This window comes from Mesocricetus auratus, unplaced genomic scaffold (genome assembly GCF_017639785.1).
Source record: "Mesocricetus auratus isolate SY011 unplaced genomic scaffold, BCM_Maur_2.0 Super-Scaffold_100031, whole genome shotgun sequence".
Lineage (NCBI taxonomy): Eukaryota > Metazoa > Chordata > Mammalia > Rodentia > Cricetidae > Mesocricetus > Mesocricetus auratus.
This window is the reverse complement of record NW_024429212.1, coordinates 3,534,588-3,550,981: the sequence shown is the minus strand read 5'-3', so window position 1 is coordinate 3,550,981 and position 16,394 is coordinate 3,534,588. Positions and strand designations below refer to the sequence as shown.

At 43.3% G+C, this 16,394-nt stretch overlaps 1 protein-coding gene across 1 annotated transcript in view; it reads right to left on the bottom strand.

Moving 5' to 3' along the window:
* The window catches only part of Csmd1 (CUB and Sushi multiple domains 1), a 1,489,308-nt gene that overhangs the window by 285,197 nt on the left and 1,187,717 nt on the right, over positions 1–16,394 (bottom strand). The window contains exons 13-14 of the mRNA XM_005082604.4: positions 1,572–1,754; positions 614–940 (exon numbers count right to left, since the gene is read on the bottom strand). Of these exons, the coding sequence (XP_005082661.1) occupies positions 614–940; positions 1,572–1,754 (510 nt within the window). The remainder of the gene's footprint in view (positions 1–613; positions 941–1,571; positions 1,755–16,394) is intronic.

Here is a 16,394-nt window from a genome sequence, read left to right as displayed (position 1 = left end):
AATGGTAAAAGAATACAGATGAATGTATAATAAAGGATGAATGGTTAATGAAAAATAAATGGATAGATGGATGGGTGACGAAGGATCCATAGATAATAAAGAATGTATGGATATATGGATACGAGAAGAGATAGATTAATGGATGTAGAGTAGGTGGATGGGACGATGAGTGGATAAATGAATAGATGGATGAATGAATAAATAAATGAATGGATAAAAAGATGGATGAATGGATTGATGGATAATGAATAATGGATGGATGAGAAATGAAGGACATATGGATGGATAAATGAGTGGAATCAATAATGGGTAGCTAGGTGAATAGACAGATAAAAGAGCATGGATGATTGGTTGCATGGGGATGCACAATAAGTGGGTAGATGAATGGAATGATGGAGAGAAAGAGAAGAGAGAGAGAGAAGCTATGTGAGAGCTCTAGGTATCTAAGACACAGCCCACACAAAGCAATCAACATTTTGTTTATCGAAATAATATATAATTTTGCTACTAGGGATATTTCTTTTAGAGTCCTGAGGTATCAGTCTTGAACTCTTAGTTCATGTACATGTGAACACCATGGGACATGGAAGGAGTACTTATGTGGCCCACTCACTGGTGTATGTGATGTTGAACCCTCTGCCAGTTGTAGAGTGATCAGACTGGAACTCCAGGCGTACTATGTGTCCACTGCTGGCCAGTTGTGCAGGCACCTCATTGCCAGAAAAAGTTCCAAGGACCGTGATATCAGAAATCCCATCATCTTTGACAGCAAGGAAGTCAAACTGAGGCTCCACATCAAAATCGTTGAAGATGAGGTGTATTCGGCTTCCAGGCTCAGAAATAATCAGCCAGACACAGTTCATGCTGTTGCCATATTCCTCAGGGTAGTTTGGTGAGAGAATAATCCCGGAGGATGCCGTGAAATTGAAGAAACATGAAACTGTGGGGCATGGAGATAATTTCATATAGTTTTACACAGAGCAAAACCCTGCCATCTGAACCCAACTGCTGAGAACTTGGAATGACAATCCCACTATCAGAGGCTCACAATGGCTCAACTAATCTCAGCTTTGTGTGCTGAAACTGGGCATTCTCTCTCACAACTGTAAGAAAAATGATCTACTGCATAGCATAGCTAGAACCCATAGATAATTGAGTATTGGTGTATCTAAAATCAATTCTATTGAATCAGCTTTTAAAAATCCTGTTGCTGTTTATTTACAAATGAAACCCATTCCCTGTGGATGCGATACCTAAATTGTGGTAGTTGAAACAGTACACTTGCTTCTCTAACTGAATGGCCACTGCCACCTGGCTCATACAACCAGCTCATATCAAGGTAATGCCTAAGATGACTAAGTCCACATGAGTTCTTGATGGAGATGGTGGTGGATGTCTCATCCTTTCAAACAAAAGGCTAGGATACTTTTTATCTAGCAGACAGAAACAAGGCACAAGCTGTTTTTTTGCAGCATGGGGAAACAGGAAGCCCCGATTTGCCACTGAGGCTACCTCTCTGGCACAGTCCCCTCCCTCCATAACTGATGCCAGACCTCACAGGTGGAACTCACACACACAGCTTGGCTTGTTGCCTGACCACTGGTTGTTCTTCTGGCAAGTGATCACTCTTTCTCCCACCAGCTCGAAAGCCGCCTGGCACTCAAAGGTGAGTGTGTCTCCATGTAGGAAGCTGCTGCCAGTCCGCTTCCCATAAGCTGGGATGCCAGGGTCCCCACAGCCTCCCTTCTCGATTTCTGCAGAGAGGGAAATGAACAAGCCAGTGAATAACCCTTAAAGAACATGCACTGGTGGACAGCACAAATTCACAAGAAAGGATCTGTCTTCTTGGTGCATCTGAACAGTGTATAAACAATTTCAAAGAGATTCTTAATTCCTCTAGTATTTTATTATAAAACCCAGGATGAAGTGGCTGTGCAGCTGTGCCAGACCACAGGTGCCTCATTCCAGCACCACCAGCTTTCTGTCTGTTGATGCTAAGACCGAGACACAGTCATTAATTCAGTTTTCATCTATGCTTCTGGCTACGAACAGGATGAATAAGATCATTCGCGACCCCCAGGATATATGGATATTCTTCCTCTTAACTGAATAGTAAAACAACTGGTGGTACAGAAGGAACCTGCTTACAATCTAAGAAGAAAACATGCATTTGGACCCTTTTCCTCAAAACATCACTTCAATGCGGTGCGAGTATGAACGCAGCCGAGCTAACAGACATGTCTCAAAGGTTAACATTCCAGAAGCTATCAGTTTGACGGGTTGTATCCACTTATTAATTTGCAAAATAATCTTGAGAGGCAAGATCTTGTGAGTCTCTTGTGCTAAGGGCCAGGGTTGGTCCCCTTGTGAAAGCCTTGTGCTAAAAGACAGGAGATGGCTGCTTATGAGCGTCTTGCTCTAAGGACCAGGGGATATCAGTCTATATCTCTTACCAAAGATCCAAAGGCTCCTATCTAGAGGCAAGCCTATTGCAACCTGGTGTAACCCATATCTGTCAATTCTCTGCAAATATTTAACACGGTCTAGCGACCACCAGTAAGGCAGACTCCACAATGTGTATCTTCCGTCTACTCAAAAGAATAGAGGAGGAACTGAGTGTGCCGATTAACAGCATCAAACCTCTGCTTCCAGAGATGAAGGTGAACTATTCTACAGAGATGGGCTCAAACCTCTTTCTACACAGATGGAATCAAGTCCCCATCAAAATGGATTGTAATGTGCCAGAGACAACTTTGATGAATTCTCTTGGAAATACCATTCACACTTGAATAAAAGATGCAAGTTCTTAGAGAAAACTAATGCTGTGAGAGCACCCTTCCCTCAAAATGTGATTACAGAATGAAGAGTCTTGGGCTAGTGCTGCTTCTCTGGTTTTCTGAGATGGCTCTCCTATCTCCTGGAAATATCTGTGCCCAAGTCTCCTGGGGTCTCCATGGTAATACATATATTTAACTATCACCTTTAGCCATGCTAAAATTATTCCGCACTTCCAATTCTCACCCCAATTTTTCCAAGTATTTCTTTTGGAGCATCTTAATATCTTTTCTATAAATATGTTTCTTAGAATGATATTGCAGGCTTAACATTCTTCCTACTAAATTTTATTTTTATTTGATACTTTACACTGTATGTACAAACGCTGACATAATAAAACTCCAATGGGGTTCACTACTCTCTAAATGCAGGTGAGCATTATTGAAAGCTGATATAATAGTCCTGAGACACAAATAAATCAAAACAGTGAACTGACAACTGGGTATGTCCTTGCAATTCCCATTTCTCCTGATCTTGGGTGGAATCTGGAGAAAGCAATACGTTTGCAGAAATGAGATGGTACCCTCAGACAGAATTCTAGAAAGTATATAAGAGGAACCACAAAAATAGATAACTGTGGGGAACCAAGCAGGAAAACCTCTGAGAAATGCTATTTAAATATTATGATAAATTCTGACAATTAGTAGGTTAACAGGTTTTGATCTACAAAATCCAACTCTACCCAAACAAATACACACCCTTCACCAATCATGCCAATTAATAATTTGATACAACGCCCCTGGGCACACAGCATCATGTAAATCTGTTCACCAGTGAGAACTATGACCACCCATCCTGCTGTACAGTTGTTGTATCTGCCTGACCTCAGTACTTCTCAGCCTGAGTCAGTCAGGTAGATGCATGACCATTTTGGTGACATCTGGGTCTACCCTATATTACTTCTCATATGCTCTTCATCAGCACGGTCATGTTGGGGCCACAATAGTTTAGACTTGTCTCTCCTTGACCCATTAGGAGTCTCAAACCAGGGACCTACTAGTTGCTACTTGCTGAACTATGTGTATTGTTCATGTTCCCTAGGTCAGAATCTGCAACTAAGGCCTCTCCATGTGACGTCTCCATCCCAGCCAGAGGTGACAGGGGTTAGCTTGACATTGCCAATTCTTCTAGCTCAAACACTCCCCCTTCCTGCTGTATAAACGGCATTTTTTTTCTGTGACCTGAGATCTCGCCAAGGGCCCACAGATTGGATCTTGAGGATTATGGGGAACCTGAATTCTTCAGCAAACAAACCAAAATTTCCTCACACCATCTTGAGAGCCCTCAGAAGCCACTTGCCACTCCACCCTGTATCTGATCTCACATCCTTGTGACTGTTAGCTAAAACTTTTGGCTTGTATACTTTCACAAACCATGAACTTTCGCCAACCCTGAAGCCAGAAGAACCATCACAGAGCACCAAGAACCCATGGCAGAGTCCCTGATTGGCTGTAACTTGCCCACATTAATTGATTTGTTACTTTAAAAGAATCCTGTGTTTATAACAGTTCAGGTAATAACTTTTACAATGATAAATCACTAGAAGGTAAGAGAAACTGGACCATGTTCCAAGTCATTGTCACTCATATTTGGCTTAAAATGAACCAAGACAAGTGCTGTGTTTGGGGACTTCCGTATGCATGGCATCCTTCTTCCTAAGGATGGAGATTCTCAAAAACTAGAATCTCTTCTTTCTCTCTCCATCACTTTTACTCACCCCATCCCTTCCCTCCTCTTTGGGGGTTTAGAGACTGTTCTTTTCTTAAAGGTCTTCAAAGGTTTTAGAACTGATCCAGAGGGATGCAGATACTCAGTGAAACTCATCACTGTAAACCTGTACTTAAACACTGCCACAAGATACATTTTCAGAATGATGGCAGAGTCACAACCTTTCAGTTTCAAGCACTTCACTAGGTTCCTGCCATTGTCTGTGTATGAAGATCTTTGAGACACTTGGCCAGGTATAGCTCTTGGCATAGTTCTTGCTGATGTGTGGGCTGCACTTTTACGCTAACAAGATTCTAGTCCTTGCAGAAAGAATATTCTAGTCTATGACAAATATTTTTAAATGTTTATTAATTTAAAATACATGCATATGCATATACATATATATATATATATATACATACACACACACACATATATGGTTGATGTTTATGTACATAGGTATAATGGATGTAGAGTTCAGAAGAGGGCATCTGCCCTATTGGAACTATAATTATACATGGTTGTGAGCCTCCTGCCATGAGTCTTGGGAATCAAATTCAGGTCTTCTGCAAGCACAGCACATGCTCTAAACTCTAAACCATCTCTCCAGCCTGTTGACAAACACTTTTCAGTAGCATTTGTTAAGGTTTCAGGGTACAAGATCTGAGCACACAGAGCCCTCGATGTGCCTGTGTTTAGGACACCGAGTAGCCAGGTTAGTGGGGCAGGTGTGGGGCCCAGACTTGAAGCCTGGCCTGGGAAGCTGCTATACCACAAATCAGGATCGCTAGCTGTCTTGCCTCCCTTGATGTGAGTCAAGTATTCCTTAAGGGGCCCGATCTGCTTGCTCTCCTCATTAGCTTCAACCTTAAATTCCCACACCGATTCTATTTCTTTGGATTTAGAATGAAAACCTAAAGAGGAAGTGACTTTTCCAGACAAGCACAGCACCTCCTTCATCCAGCTGTGAGTGACTGAGATAACGGAGCCAGTATTAGAGAACCCATAAGATTGTTTGGATCCTGAATATTTCTCCTGTTGGTGAGGAGGTTCAGAATGAGAGGTGATTCGCATTGGGGAGCACAGTAAGTGCCCCAAGGGCTCTTTTCGTGGCTCCTCCTTTGCAGTCTCATGCAAGGACAGGATCTGGGTGGATGCTCTGTCCCAGGAAGTCAGGGACTCTTTGGTACAATATGAATGAACCATCAATCTAGCCTTGAAGAGTACAGCTGAGATGAGAGAGTAAAGAACCTTTGCACAATTGAGACCCCGACTCAGAACAGAGGAATCAGTGAGCACACAGGAAGCAGGAGCCAGCACCATGACAAGACTCCATGGTCTTTCCCCCTCCCCGGAGACAAGGGAGTGAATAGTGTATCTTAGGTGCACACATCATGGTAGTGTGAGCTGAATCCATCCTTCCTGTGAGAATCCATCTTTGCTAGGCTACATGATCACTGGAATCCAGTACAAAGACTGTCCTCAAAATGAATACATGAATGAGCAACTAATTCAGATGATCCCCTGACCTCGATCCATAAAGGTTTTAATAAATAAGTAATGGATGTGGGGTCCAGGGGAAAACTGAGAAACTTCCCAATTACAGTCTCTGGTTCAGATGAAAGCAAAGATTTATGCACAAAACGACCAAAGTTAGTTCATTGCACATACCCCTCCAAAATAACCTCAGAGGACTGGCTGGCGTCTGCAAAGCATGCGATAAGCATGCTGATAAATTCCACTAGCACAAAACGCTAAGTAATCTCCTCAGTGAGCAATTCACTTTTCCATAGGTCACAGGAAATCTGTCACATGCAAGCCTGAATTTGATTTCCTAATGGTAATCATGGTTTCATTTGGCTACAAGTCAACCAACACACACCAAAAACATCCAAAAGCGCTGCAGTAAAGGAACGTAATGTATTTTCCTCACACAGAAAAGGCTGGTGGGGGAGTACAGTAGAGCGCGGGAATGCAGGTGTGAAGCCAGTGACAGTCTCATGACACACAGCCTGAGAAGTCACACTTCAAGTGTAGAGAAGATGCCATGCCTGTAAGTAGGCACGTGGCCATGTCCACGTTTCCCCCTCATGGGCAGCCCAGCTTGTTTATAAGGTATCTTTCGTCACCTCCATATTTACCTTTACAGAGTTCTTAAAAGGAAAAAATCAAAACAAAACCTTTACCAAGTCAGGGTAATCTTAGACTCACAGTAACGATGGACAGCACAGGCAAGGTTCTCAGCTCTACCTGTCTGCACACAGGGACAACCTTGCTCCATGTGTGTCCCCAGCAGAGTAGCTCCTTTGTTAGAGTGGGAAGCCACCTTCTGCATCCTCACCACCCAGACCCACGAGTTCTCCCTACAGCCCATTTTGCCTTCTCAGGACATAATGTGGCTGGAATTACATGGCCTTTACTGTGCTGAGTGACACTCCATGCTCTGGGTACCCCAGCTTCACATCTGTCAGCTACTGGAGTTTCCAAATGCGGGCAGTGAAGGGCAAGTACAGCAGACATTCTCTTGCAGGCTGGTGTCTAAACACGTCTCCTCAATTGCTGGAGGCCATCGGCCTGCAGTGCACCCAGCCTGGGCCAAAGGCCAGGACCTCAAACTGGTTGTAGAGCAATCTGGCCATTTAAAGCTGGCTTGCGGGACTAGATGAAGGCATGATGACAGGCCCCCAGCATCCAAGTTTCACAGGAAGCCAGTACTCTGCTAACACAGCTGAGTGTTTTGGGAACCCCAATCCTGATCTGCAGAGATGTTGCAGGCTGTGGAGGTGAGGGACAACAGGTCATGGGTTTTGCAAACAGGTCTCTCAGCAGCTCAGACAAAACAGATAAACTGTGCCTGAGTTCTTTCGCTTGTCTTTGTTGCTCCAAATTTCAAAACTATTGGAATGTATGTCAGTGGTGAGGCTTCCCCTTATGGCCAAGGTCTTGGGTTCAATTCTTGGCTCACGCGCACACACGTACATGCACACGCACACACACACCATCATCATCACAGATGCTGCCACTGCCACCACCACCACAAAAAAAAAAATATTGCCAAGAGCTAGGGAGATGACTCACGAATAAAATTATTTCTGTGCAAACTTTAGGACCTGAATTTGGATCCCCAGCACATACATTAAAAAAGCCAAGTGTGGGATCCCACACTTGTATTCCCATCACCAAGAAGGTGAAGACAGAGACTCCTGGGTCTTACTGGCCAACAAGCCACACCTTGTCAGTGAGCTGCATACAGGTCAGTGAGATACCCCACCTTACAAACCAATGTGGATAGCTTCTGAAGAACCCGCTCAGGTTGACTCCTGGACTCCACACATAAGGTAATAGATTTCTTCCTAAAATAGCATTTATTCTACTCTATTAAACATGTACCTACCCCCATGCCTTCTGTGTCCAGAATGACAACTATCCTACACCTACTGTGTGTAGTAGGATGTCCATACCACACCTGCAGGTGTATTTACACTTCCCCAAAATAAACACATGCTCAAAAGATTCAAACTTCTGCACTAACCCACAAAATACCCATGAAAAATTATGCCTCCAACTTTCCTAGAAACTCATTCTAGGTCCTTTTTTTTTTTGGTTTTTATGAGACAGGGTTTCTCTGTTTTGGAGGCTGTCGGTCCAGCCTGGCCTCAAACTCACAGAGATCCTCCTGCCTCTGCCTCCCGAGTGCTGGGATTAAAGGTATGTGCCACCAAAGCCTGGTTTCATTCTGGTCCTTTTACCCACACGGCTTCCTCTGTAAAGGCCAATCCTGGTCAAACCCTCCTCTTTAAGAACCAGGGGCCATGATGTCAGAGCTTCACACACCTGGAGAGAGAGAGAGCAAGTAGGGAATTGGCCTCTCTCCTTCTGATGGACTTTATGTGGCCATTTATAGCTTCTACTTCTCAGAGTCAGTAAAAAATTAGGTAAATAAATTCCAAGAATTTAAATTCAATCAAAAATCCCACTCAATGGAAGGGAAGCTTCTCAGGCAGGGTTACCTCTGAGTATTTCAGAAATCTTCATCCACGGTAGCTCTAATGCGTGTGGTGATTTGTGTTTAGTTTTTGGAAAGAATAGAAATTAATGTATGATCCTCCTTAGAATCAGCTGGGAGATAATTCATGGTAAATAAAGACAAATGCTATTTCTGAAAGAAATCTATCAACATAACGGGAGGGATTTTGACACAGGCAGATAAAAATACCGCACTTGAAGCAATAAGAAAGCGGAGTGAGTCAGAGAATCATAAATAAACCAGCCACTACTTCTTTGTGTTGTCCTCATTCTATGGTAAAACCAGTAGGGCTGAGGCTGTCTTCAGAAGCTGAGTGACAATTCCCAGGCACTATTTAAGTCGTTAACCTACAGTACAATTGGACTGTCACAGATCCAGGGACAGAGAAGAGAAAGACACACATTACAGATTTAAAATACCAGATTTAAAAAGAGGAGCAGGTTTGATACTCCATTTCCTGCCATTCCTGTTCTGGGCAGGAGGGAGCATAGCCTGTCCTGGATAGAGGCCTCCACCCTTCACTGCTTTCTTGGGCTTGGAGAGGCATGGACCCCTTTCTCCAGGTTTATTTCTGAACCATCCAAGTCCCTGCCCCTGACACACAGGAAGAACACAGGGCTTCATCTAAGGTAGGGCCTGAGTGTTCACTGATGGGAAAAAGTGTGCTCCTCTTTTTTCCATTGTATTTTTTTAACTTTTCAAAGCAATCTTTGTTTTTAAAGGGCAAATAATTTTTGTAAAGGTGTTAAATTTTTAGCATTTGCTATATAACACATTGCACAAAGCATGGTTTACAGATTTAGAAAATGTGGCAACTGAGTAAATTATACAGTGATAAGCTAATGTCTAGGATAAACACATACAGGTGCCATTTGTTAGGATCCAATAGAACGTTTTAAAGCTTGTGCAACTTACAGACTAACCAGATGGCGCCATTTCCTCAACTGAGGTTCCCTCTACCTGATTATGTCAAATTGACAACCCAGGCTGACCACCACACACACACAACATGAAAAGTGGGACCAAGCAGCTCCCAGCACCCTCACTGTCTCAGGATGTCATGGAATCGTGGCCCCTTTAGTTCATCCTTCTACAAAAGGTGTTTTCTGTTGGAATGAGGGACCCTGAAAGCACTTTTGTGTCTTGGGTATTTTTTCTTTCTTTTTTTAAATTTCAATTTTTAAATTTCAATTTAAATTAGAAACAAGGTTGCTTCATATGTCAATCCCAGATCCCTCTCCCTTTCCCTCTCCTCCTCCCACCAAGCCCCCCAAAATCCCCTCATTTCCCCAGGGAGGGTGAGGCCCTCCATAGGGGTGTCCATAGTCTGTCATTTCATCCAGGGCAGGGCCTAGATCCTCCCCCAAGAGTCCAGGCTGAGAGAGCATCTCATTGTTGGATGGGCACTCAAAGTCCATTCGTATGCCAGGGATAAATACTGACCCCAAGGAGCCATAGATTGCCTAGGCCTCCTCACTGACACCCACATCAGTCCCATGCTGGATTCCCAGGCATCAGTCTGGGATTCAAGAGCTAACCCTTGTCAGGTCAGCTGTTTCTGGGGGTTAAACCAGCCCAGTCATAACCCCTTTGCTCAGTTTCCATTGCATTTTCAAGTGCTACTACACAGGGTAACAGAAAGCCAGTTTTGAGTGAGTATATAACAGCCCTGGGCACCCCAACACCCCACTGCCCTCCCACTTCCCCACTACAGTTCTGACTAACCTTTGTGTCACGCTCTCATCTATGATTTTATGTCTCTACAAAGTCAACAACATGGGAATGAGACTTAAATGTGATGTTTTTCATTCTGAGAATGCCTTATTTTGGTTAACTATTTTTTCTGTTTTAACATGACCACTGAATATGTTTCATTCTTTGGCAGAGCCAGGTATTTTGGCTTTTCCATGACAGATTTACACAGTTGCCTTTACTTCTGAACATGTAACCAAATCAGCAATGCTAAATATACTACAGAAATCCCCTGAACCTTATCCAGGACGACACCTACCTGGAGTCTACTGTATTCAATAAGATACCTATCCCACACCTGCTGTGTGCAGTAGGATGCCCACCTCACACCTACTGTGTGCAGTGAGATACCTACTTAATGCCTGTTGCATTGAAATAATGTCACGAGCAAAGTAAGGATGTAGTCATGCAGAATTTAAACATTGTTCAAGGTTAATTTCATTCACTTTTTCTCTGAAACCAGGCCCCATATTTGAGTACCAAACTATACAATTGTCTTGTGTTGGAGCATGCCCAGGTGAGTTCTGTACAATTGTCTGTGTGGCTGAGCATGCCCAGGTGAGTTCTGTACAATTGCTTGTGTGTCTGGAGATGCAGCTTCGGGATGCCTGCAGGGCCTTCATCAGTCGTTGTCTACAGAGCTGCGGTACTTGCATTTTCTCCAGGTACTCCTTTAGAGATATGTCTTCATAAAAGTGTCATCCTATCCTAGTATATTGCTTTTCACTCCTCTGATAACAGGGGACACCAGTACAAGTGTCTCTCTGGGAGTGAAGCTTGGCACTGCTTGACAGCCCGGTGGGTCAACTAAACCATGCTCCTCGCATTCCAGTGTTCTCATGTGGACATTCTCCCCACCAGTATCTTAGAATAAATCCATATTTAAAAGCAGAACATTTGCTCTTATGAACTGCCTAAAATGAGGCCGCCGGGTTCACCCTAATCCATGTGGGTAGCATCTTGAGCATGCATTGTGCAAACAGCAAAGAGCTCATAAGGCCCTTTCCCAGCGTGCAGAGAGACAACCGAGTGCCTCAGCGGATCCCTTCCCTTGCTTACAGTCCAATCACACCCAAGTCTCAGAGCCCTAGGAAATAAGAGTCTGGCCCTCAAGGATATACATACTGTAACTATTTTTAAAATGACTTCTCAGCAAACTGTAAAAAGAATTAAACAAAAGACACACTGTTTATAGACAGCTGCTGAAGGCCAGCCTGTGCCATGAACTGTTCTCCCTCACATGGGAGCCCTGAACCAGGTTGGGCTGGGTCCATTTCTTGGGTGTTCTGTTTGACAGGCCTTTCCTAAGTGATCAGCACTTCTGGATGATGGGACTGGCCTGTGGGGAGAGCTGTGAGGAGACAGTCTGCTGACAAGAGCTCCCTAAGCACGCCATCAGAGGACGACACATATTACTGAAATGCCGTTTTATGCATTCCAATGGGAAGCAGTGTTCTCCAGTGCTAGCAGCGAGCGAGCATCGGGAAGCTGGCATGAGTCTTCATCCTGTCAACTCGGAAGCTGTGATGCCTGCTTTTGTGTGTCACTCTGACTGGACTGTGAAATGCCATTTAATCTCCTTAGCTGGTAAGGAGGGCTTCTCCTCTGCAACTGGGAATGATGGGAGTAGAGGAGGTTGGGAAATGGAAAAGTTGGTCAAGCACCTGCACTGGAACTGGGTACCTATAATCCTAGCCTTCAGATAACTACAGCAGAAGGATATCTGTAAGCGTCAGGCAAATCTGGGCTATAGGGCTGAAACTTTTCTAAAAAAAAAAAAAGCTAAGAAAAAAGAAAGAACAAGGTGGAAGAGGAAGATGGAGAGGGGAAATATAAGGAGGGAGAAATTAAAGAATAGGAGAAGGAACAAGAGGAAGAAGGAGAGAGAGGGGGGAAGTCAGTCTGTACCGTTGTGGATAGACATCATGAAGTCCATGGAGGGACAGAGAGCATCACAAACACATATAGAACTGCAACCCTTTCCAGGACCTCCGCCATCTCCTGCCTTTGGTCATCATTGCTTCTGCCTCTTGGACCTTCAAACCTGGGGACTTGAAGCATCACTTCTGTTTTCAGGCCTTAGATTTCACGATCCTGGTGGGCCTCCTGGTGTAGAACCCCTCATGAATTAATCTTTCTGACACTCCTCCTCGTCTATGCACAGGTACCCTATGGTTCCAGTGCCCTGGTGGGCCCTGGCAAAGACAATGGTCATGGAATATCAAAAGATACTAATTGGAAGAGATGATAAAAGTGGATGGGATGCTATATGAAGAGCATATAAAATAGTTGATGACTGTTTAAGAGGAAGGAAGTGGGGCTTTAGGGAATGTCAGGGTCAATGGTAATTGCATGTCCCTATATGGGGACATGGAAACAAATGAGGTGCAGTCAGTCTCTTGCTCAGAGAAGGCTCTCACTTGGTCTTTTCTCTTCTTACATCCTAAGCAGGAATCTTCCCAGATCAGTTCTCCCCTAAGAAGCATGGGGTGGCTAGAATGCATGGAATAGGTGGGTTATTTGTACCTAAGCTGTGGTCTGATGCTTCACCTAGAGGACAGAAGATCATTGATCAAGCTGTATGATCTATACTGATACCACTCAACACACCTACTCAGCACAAGAAAGGGGCCTGTTTCCCAGGAGCTGAGCATTGACTACAGCTGGGCTACATCCACCTTGGCCATGCTTCTCCTTCATCAACCACACTGGAGGCATTGTTGCTATAGGTCTGTCTTCTCAAGATCTCCTGGCCTACAATATGCTCTGTTATGGAGACTCCTGCAGCCTGCTCATGCCCCCTGACCTGTCTGCACTGAGGAACTGTCTCTACATGATGCCACATGTAGAGCCACTAAGACCACACATTTCCTTGTACATTTCCTTCCCCTGGTCCATTATTTATCTTCAGCCCAGGCACTATTTCTGATTACAGTCAATATAGAATACGATGCCCCTTGCCTTTTAATTTCTTATTGTTCTGAGTCATGGGTCTTTTATCAGAAATGCATACTTTTTTTCCTTCTTAAGGTGGCCACTTACTTCTGTGCTGACTCATGACAGTTATCTAGCCTGGGTTAAGGAGTGATGGGTTTGCTGTGGCTCGACTCTCCAATGAGGTCATGCATTGAATGCACATTGACTTGCAGTACATTCTGCATCTTAAAGTGGATTTATCTGGAGGTAACTGTACTTAGGTTGAGGAGTGTTCACAGCTCTGTTATTTTCACTAAGACTATAATGCCTCAAAGTATGAACGTCAACATTTGTGGCAACACCACTGATTTCCCATAGCTCTCCATGAAGCAGCAGGATCAGCTCCTAATGTGTTTCTTCTTAGAGCCTGAAATCACCCTCTTCTCGGGGGACCTCTGGCAGTGGCATAGATGAGCCATCTGTGATGAGCTGGAGGTGTTGGTTCCTCCAATCCAGTCTGGCTCTAAGTGGCTCTATAAACTGAAAGACTTTAATTAATACTGATATATGCATAAAACAGATTGGGATTAGACCAGTGACCTTTCCAGTCTTGTGTCCTTGACTTCCTGAAACCCAAGGTTAAGACTTCAGTAGCAGCTGTAAGTCTAACCCAACTTGGCTTTCTCTATGATTAATACATGCTAAAGTGATTATTTTGAAACTTTGCAAGAAGTTATGCTATCCAATCATGGATCACCAAATCTTATCCAACTGCTTCAAAACTCATTACACAAGATTTGTCTACAACTGTGACAGTCCCAAACATGCCACATTGCTACTCATCTCTGGTCTAGGCCATTCCATGGTCCTAGCCACAGTTTTCCATTCTCATTGTGTCCACACAATTTGTCTCACCCATGTCCTCAACCTACTCCTTATGCTGTGCCCAAAACACAAAGTCCAGGGATGACTCCAACTCGGAAGATATGCTCTGACCATCATTCTTGTTTCCTGTTTCTAACAGAATGCAGGCTCTTTGTGCTCTGGATTCGCTGTCACCTTCACTCTGTGTTCTAAGGTCTGTCCCTTCCTCTGAGATGGAGGTGGGGGAATGCACTTCAGATCTCTACAATGTCAACTGTCCTCAGACCCACATTATATGTGAACAACTCAGCCACTCTGTCGTGTGTCACCAACACTGTTCTGTGGAAATTCTACTTAGATGCTACTTGCTCAGGTGACTGTAATCCCCTGTGTCTACAGCCCACACTTGTCCCTGATGGAAGGGCTTGTATTTTAATTGTCTCTGGCTTTATATCCATTCTAGCTGTACATGGATTTTGTCTTTGGAATGCTGGAGCATAACAGGTGTTCTTTAAGACCATCCCCCACTAATATCTTTACCATTACCTACATTTATCTATAATGTAATTAAAATCTTATGATTATATATAAAAATACCACATAAAAGTTGATATTTTGAAATACATGAGTATTGTGGAGTGGCTGCATGAGTCTACTTTGTATATGCAAGGCCCACCATAATTATCATTTTATTTTATGATGCAAACACAGACCATATCTTTCTTAACAGTTAAAAGCATGAAACAAAGAGTGGTCCCTACTGTTCCTCTCAACTGAAACCTTATTTCCTTTCACCAGCATCTATGTAGCCCATGACATCTTCAAAATCATTTTAATGACCTCCATGGAGTTTAGTGTTTGCATGCTTGCCCTAACCTTATCCCCTTCTTCTGATGGATGCACACTCGTTTGAGAGAGTGGTTATCCAGCCTTCAATTCATTGAAGCCTCCAGCTTGGAAAGGCATATTAAAAACAGCATTTAAGTAACAATTCTGTGTTTTTGAGACAAGGCAAAAGGTTGCATTTACCTCCAGATTTTATGATAGTCATATTCTATGAGACATAGTACATTTTATCCTATTATTGGCCAAGATTGAGACCTGGACAAATTGAAAATTTTCTAAATGACAGATGGGAAATTAAAATACGAATTTTATTAAATAAATCTAGTTGTATTTGGATTGTGCCTTTTAGGTTCATGTGAATAATTTCTAAAAATGCCAAAGATAAATCTAGTTTTGATGTATAATAATATTTGATTTGAGGGGAGTAGAAAGCATTGCTTCTTGGCACCAACTGCATTTAGCACCTGTCAATTATTCTTTAAAAAGGTGGCTTTTATATGCACTTCAGGAAACAAGCACCTTGTTGTTCATGAGAGAGGACCCAGTGCTGTGGAATAAATAGAAAGTAAATAACCCAGAAAATGGACACAAATTAGTCTGGGAATATGATGGATTCCTGAATCCACTTCTGTTAAAATGGGTAGTTGTTACACACTTGAATTTAAAAGATGACAGGAAAAGGTATCAGATATAAGAAAGCTTTGCTAAGCATAGCATGTTTGGGTTGTACTGACTAGTCAAGCATGAGCTGTCACTACAGATATGTGGAAGTGTGGCTGACAGCTGTCACTGTGGATATGGTAAAGCATGACTGTGGGCTGGCACTTTGGATAACTGGAAGCATACACGTGGGCTTTCACACTGGATATGTAGAAAGGTAACCATGGAAGCAACCATCCCATTATATCATTTCCTGTCCACGCCCTCCAGTGACTGACTTCTGTAGTCGGTGGTAGGGTAGAACCAGGCTGAACGAACACAACTGAGAGCTGAGGGTCATCCTGTGTGGTCAACACTACTATGTGACCTGGACTAGTGTCCCTGGTCAGTGGAGAAATCTATCCACGGTTTTCATGGGTGTCTTTGATTCCATAAGCATTTGGGGAAGTTATTTGAATACAGATGTTCAGTAAATATCTGGGGTGATGGTTCTGTAGGTAGAGCATGTGCAAAGCATGAAGACATGAATTTGGATCCCCAGAATTTAAATTAAAAAATAGTTATGCATAGCAATGTACATCTTAATCCTGTCTCTGGGGATGCAGGGACAGTGGGACCCTGGGAGTATGATTGTCAGCTAGTCTGGACAAACTGGTGAGCTCCTGGTTCAGTGAGAGACCTTGCCTAAGAAAACAAGAGAAATACAACAGATTTCTATCTCTGGTCTTCACCGTGCATATGTATAAATGAGTACATCCACTTATACATACATTTAACACACACACAT